This window comes from Staurois parvus, unplaced genomic scaffold (genome assembly GCF_062004578.1).
Source record: "Staurois parvus isolate SC_StPar_1 unplaced genomic scaffold, SC_StPar_1.0 ptg000659l, whole genome shotgun sequence".
NCBI lineage: Eukaryota > Metazoa > Chordata > Amphibia > Anura > Ranidae > Staurois > Staurois parvus.
In genome coordinates, this window is record NW_028318455.1 from 1,182,873 (window position 1) to 1,189,231 (window position 6,359).

General features: G+C 40.6%; 1 protein-coding gene across 2 annotated transcripts in view; it reads left to right on the top strand.

Moving 5' to 3' along the window:
- The window catches only part of CACTIN (cactin, spliceosome C complex subunit), a 201,940-nt gene extending 195,797 nt beyond the window's left edge, over positions 1-6,143 (top strand). For both annotated transcript variants that reach the window (XM_089694313.1, XM_089694314.1), the window contains exon 10: positions 5,565-6,143. In XM_089694313.1, the coding sequence (XP_089550439.1) occupies positions 5,565-6,055 (491 nt within the window). In that variant the 3' untranslated portion in view covers positions 6,056-6,143. The remainder of the gene's footprint in view (positions 1-5,564) is intronic.
- Positions 6,144-6,359: the final 216 nt, after the last annotated feature.

Below are 6,359 nucleotides of genomic sequence, written 5' to 3' on the forward strand. Positions count from 1 at the left end.
TCAAATCTTGGGTGAGAACCTTCTTCCCTCAGCCAGGGCATTGAAAGTGGGTCGTGAATGGATGTTCCAGCATGACACTGACCCAAAACACACGGCCAAGGCAACAAAGGAGTGGCTCAAAAAGAAGCATATTAAGGACCTGGAGTGGCCTAGCCAGTCTCCAGATCTTAATCCGATTGGAAATCTGTGGAGAGAGCTGAAAGTTTGAGTTGCCAAACATCAGCCACCAAACGTTATTGACTTGGAGAGGATCTGCTAAGAGGAGTGGGCCAAAATCCCTCCTGAGATGTGTGCAAACCTGGTGGCCAACTACAGGAAATGTCTGACCTCTGTGATTGCCAACAAGGGATTTGCCATCAAGTACTAAGTCAGGTTTTGTGAAGGGGATCAAATACTTATTTCTGTCATGAATATGCAAATCAGTGTATAATTTGTTAGACATGCATTTCTTTTGAATGTTTTGTTGCTATTCTGTTTCTGTGTTACAATACACCTACCATTCGATTTTTAGACTGATCATTTGTTTGTGAGTGGGCAAAACATTCAAAATCAGCAGGGGATGAAATACTTATTTCCTTCACTGTGTATATATATATATATATATATATATATATATACATTTTTTCTTTGTTGCTGTAAAACATATCCAATAAAAAAAATTTAGAAAAATAAAATTTTCTTTCTAAATGTATGCCAAATGTTTTCTGCTACATGTTTTTGGTAACCACAAAAAAAAAATCCCAATACGTGTATATTAATTGGTTTGCGTGAAAGTTATAGCATCTACAAATGGCGGTATGTATACTGAAATTTTTATTTATTTTATAGTACTGTTGAACTGCGATAGTATGGCAAGCATTCTTACACTGGATGGGATCTAACTGCCACTGACATCTGTACTAATGACACTGGGCAGAAAGGGGTTGACATCTGTGGCCATCAAAGGGTTAACTGTGTGATATGGAGTGATTTAACTGTGTAGTGATATACTAGGGGATGTGCTGGTTTTTATCTCCCTGTTTTTCCCCACTGACAGGAGAGAGATCTGTGTTGTTTACACTCACAGATCTCTCTCTCCTGTCAACTGTTCCGCCGATCACCGAGTCCCAGCCATTGACACCTACAGGAGCCAATGACAACTCAGGTAAGGTGGCACACACATGCTTCCCCTACGCTGAAATGAAAAATCACAGGTTATTCTGCTTAGAGCAGCCGCCCTGTAGCAGTTTTACGGCAAATGGATCAACAGTTACAACCTATGTAGGAAAATCTATTTAATCTCTGTATATCACCTGAGGTCAGTCACTTCTTTTGATATATGTAAAGGTTTACTACCACTTTAACTACTGAGACAACTTTAATAGTGAAACTTGTAAATGCTTACAAGGGTACACAGAGTGGATTGCATATGTCAGGCTCTGGAGATGCCTCTGCCTGTTATGTCCTGACTTAAACTGGTATTAAACCCAAAAGTAAACATTTATTATATTGCAACTTACCAGATCTTAGAGGTGGATGCATTAGTTTTCTTTTTGTAGGCTTTCTTTCTTTTATTTTCATCTGGTGATCCAGCCAGTAAGTCTGACGTTTTTCAAAAGAACAAACTGTCCTGGCGCTCTATTTCAAATTTCAGTGTTTTTGGTTTGATTATATTATTGAATTAAATTTATTATTATATTATTATTTTTTATGATTATTAATAAATTATAATTTATGATTTTGTGTTTCAAATTTTAACATACCCGGAATGTTTACTAGACTCTTGTTCAGACAGATTTCAGTGAGTTATTCCTAAAAATTACAGGCCTACAATAAAAAAAAACTACATATTTGCATGCAAAAAATGTACCGCTCTGAGCACAGAAATATGGACATAATCAGACGGCTAGGGAGGTTAAGCTTTGCAGAGCTGCACCAGCTTTTTATAAACAACCCCTCTTTAACTATGTAACCCCCCCCCCCCCCCCATAGAAAAAAAAACAAAAAAATTTTGATATTTTTGTCCCATAGTGTAATAATCAAAATAATTTTAACCACTTGCCTACCAGGCACTTATACCCTCTTCCTGCTCGGGCCAATTTTCAGCTTTCAGCACTGTCGCACTTTGGCAGTTGCGCGGTCCTGCAACACTGCACCCATATGAAATTTTTATAATTTTTTTTCACACAAATAGAGCTTTCTTTTGGTGGTATGTACTTGCCACTGGGTGTTTTATTTGTTCCACTATAAACGTAAAAGAGAGCGAAAATTTTGAAGAAAACATTTTTTCTTTGTTTCTATTCTAAAATGTTGCAAACAGGTATTTTTTCTCTTTCACTGATGTGCGTTGATGAGGCTGCACTTATAGGCAGCACTGACGAGCACTGATAGGCAGCACTGACGGGCGCTGATAGGCGGCATTGATTAGGCAGCACTGATATGCAACAATGATGGCCACTGATGGGTGGCACTGACTGGCCGCACTGCTGGGCACTGACTGGTGACAATGACTGGTGGCACTGCTGGGCAATACTGATGTCTGGCACTGATGGGTGGCACTGCTGGGCACTGATGGGCACAGGTGGGTGGCACTAATGGGCACAGGTGGGTGGCACTGATGGGCACTTGTGGGCAGCACTGCTGGGCACAGATGAGCGACACTGATGGGTGACATTGCTGGGCATTGATCATTAGAGCACTGATGATCGGTGCCGTTCCCTCCTCTGACAATTGCTGGTTATCGGCAGTACTTTCCTTATGCTGTGACAGCGTGAGGAAAGTGCAACCAATAACCGGCAACTGCATTTTCCGGTGATCTGCTGTGTCATTGGACACGACTGATCACGTGGTCAAAGGGCGCTGTGATTGGCCTTTTACCACATCACGTGATCAGCTGTGTCCATAGGACACAGCGATCATGGAGATCTCCAGTCGGCAAGTGGTTAACTAGGAAACATGTTGTGACTCCGAGCTGGTTGTAAAATCTTTCAATAAAAGTCAAATAACTGTATTGAAGTCCAAATAGCAGCAGTTCAATAGTAAAATAACAATGAATCATCTATTCATCTAGTCTAGAGTCATATACTCTATTTGACAAAAGTGTTATTCAGAAAATACACTGCTCAAGAAAATTAAAGGAACACTTTTTAATTAGAGTATAACATCAAGTCAATTAAACTCCTGGGATATTGATTTGGTCAGTTAAGTAGCAGAGGGGGTTGTTAATCAGTTTCAGCTGCTTTGGTGTTAATGAAATTAACAACAGGTGCACTAGATGGACAACAATGAGACGACCCCCAAAACAGGAATGGTTTTACAGATGGAGCCCACTGACATTTTTTCCCTACTCATATTGTCTGACGGTTTTTCACTAGTTTTGCATTTGGCTAGGATCAATGTCACTACTGGTAGCATGAAGCAATACCTGGACCATACAGAGCTCGCACAGGCAATCCAACACCTCCAGGATGGCATATCAATACATGCTATTGCTAGAAGGTTTGCTGTGTCTCCCAGCACAGTCTCAAGAGCATGGAAGAGATTCCAGGAGACAGGCAGTTACTCTAGGAGAGCTGGACAGGCCATAGAAGGGCCTTAACCCATCAGCAGGACCGGTATCTGCTCCTTTGTGCAAGGAGGAACAGGATGAGCACTGCCAGAGCCCTACCAAGTGACCTTCAGCAGGCTACTGATATGCATGTCTCTGATCAAACAATCGGAAACAGTCTTCATGAGAGTGGTCTGAGGGCCCGAAGTCCTCTAGTGTGCCCTGTGCTCACAGCACCATAGAGCTCAATTAGCATTTGCCATTGAACACCAGAATTGGTCGGTCCGACACTGGTGCCCTGTGCTTTTCACAGATGAGACCAGGTTCACCCTGAGCACATGTGACAGACATGTGAGGGTCTGGAGAAGCTGTGGAGAACGTTATGCTGCCTGTAACATCGTACAGCATGAATGTTTTTTGTAGGTCATTGATGGTCTGGGGAGGCATATCCATGGAGGGATGCACAGACCTCTACAGGCTAGACAATGGTTCCCTGACTGCCATTGGGTATCGGGAGGAAATCCTTGGACCAATTGTCAGACCCTACGATGGTGCAGTGGGTCCCTGGGTTCCTCCTGGTGCACGACCATGCTCGTCCTCATGTGGGGAGAGTATGAAGGCAGTTCCTGGAGGATGAAGGAATTGATACCATTGAATGGCCCCCACACTCGCCTGACCTAAATTCAATAGAACACCTCTGGGATATCATGTTTCGGTTGCACCTCAGACTGTCCAGGAGCTCAGTGATGCCCTGGCCCAGATCTAGGAGGAAATACCTCAGGACATCATTGGTCGTCTTATTAGGAGCATGCCCAGATGTTGCATGCATACAAACACATGGGGGCCACACAAACTACAGAGTATCATTTTGAGTTGCTGCAATGAAACTTCAGCAAAATGGACTAGTCTGATGCATCATTTTTTCCCTTTTATTTTCGGGGTGTCTTTGAATCCTCTGTAGATTGATCACTTTCATTTCCATCAAACGATGGGACATCCTTACGTTCCTAACACATTACTCAGTTCATTTTTTTGAGCAGTGTATAATATTGCTGTATAACATTTCCACATCTTAAATTAGCCGAATGTGATTGTACAGATGGAGAAGCCAATCAATTAACTTTCATATCGTACGGGTAGATTGGCTTTGAATACTTCAAGGGCTACAGAATCACATCTATATGTTTGTTTACCCTTTCAGTTAAATTCTGTTTGCCAAATGCTAGAAGGAAGGACCTCATGGTCAGATTCCCTGAAATATCTGTGCCATGCGTAACACAGGATAGAAAGCGGAAGCATAGAGCTAAATCCCTGGGTAAAGTCCTGGTGTAAGAGGGAAAGATTTGGGTTTTTAGAGACCTGTGCTGAATTTTTGTTGGGATACAATGTAAATGAACTCCGCTAAAGATGGTTTGCACCTAAATAGAAGGGGGTCTGTTGAACTAAGGGATAGAATTATGGGAAGTTTGGAGGAGTACAGGGGCAGATAAGTAAAGCTGGCCGTACACTGCTTGAACTTTGTCCAATTCATGCTGGCTCAACTGAAATTTTAGCAGTGTATGGCACTGCTGGCACCGATCCATTTGACAAAAGACCATTTTTTAAATTAACTTTTGTCGAAGGAGCTTGTCAGGATAATTGTGGGTCGAACAGCACCTGCATCCAGTCTTTTTTCCTGTTTATATTGTAAATAAAAAAAAAAAAAAGATAAAACATTATTTGCTGCTGTTGGATTAATTGTCAGTCAAACTGTCAGAGTTGAATACTGAAAAAATGGCCTGGACAGGAAAGGGATGTAACAATGTCAGCCCTCCAGGAGTTAAATGGCAAGTTTATTTGATGCATGGGTAATTTTGTTTGTAACTACAACCATGTACGGTGAATTTGTAATTTACCTTTGCATATTTTTTTGGATAATCCATAAGATTATTGTCCATGTTTATAGTAAATATGTTTTGTGACTGAGAATGTATTTATAACCATATTTTTAGTTTCGAGTATTGATTTTTTATAACTTTAGAAATGTTGACATTTTCAGGTGATGCTAGTGAAAGTGCTGAAGACATCTTTATTCGAAAGGCAAAAGAAGGAATGGATGGTGATGAAGCTCGTTTCAGTGTGGAAATTCCAGTTACAAGCAAAGCCTATCTATGGGCAGACAAATACAGGCCTCGTAAACCTCGGTTCTTTAATCGTGTACACACCGGCTTTGAGTGGAATAAATACAACCAGACCCACTATGATTTTGACAATCCCCCTCCAAAAATTGTGCAGGGCTACAAGTTTAATATTTTTTATCCAGATCTGATTGATAAAAGGTCAACTCCTGAATATTTCCTTGAAGCTTGCCAGGACAATAAGGACTTTGCAATTTTAAGGTTTCACGCAGGGCCTCCCTATGAGGACATTGCATTCAAAATAGTAAACCGTGAGTGGGAGTATTCTCATAGACATGGTTTTCGCTGCCAGTTTTCAAATGGTATTTTTCAGTTGTGGTTCCACTTCAAGAGATATAGATACAGACGATAAATGTATTTTGACTTGGGAATTTATTTTCTTTATCTTTTTTATTGTTGGGAGAAATAAAAAATTATCAAAGGATCATTTTTATTTCTGAGGATGGCTCCAGTGTGTTTTTTTTATTTAGCTCACGTAAATAAAAGTAAAGTATTTGTTTTTTTTTGTGCTTGAATGATGTTTTTATGATAAATTTACATTTTTCAATAAACAGGTCGACTCTTCTCTTGCCTTTCTATATGAGGCACAAAGTTTTCCTTATTTGCCATCTCCAATGCATAGAAAGGAGTATTTTCAGTGATCAGTACTAACCAAA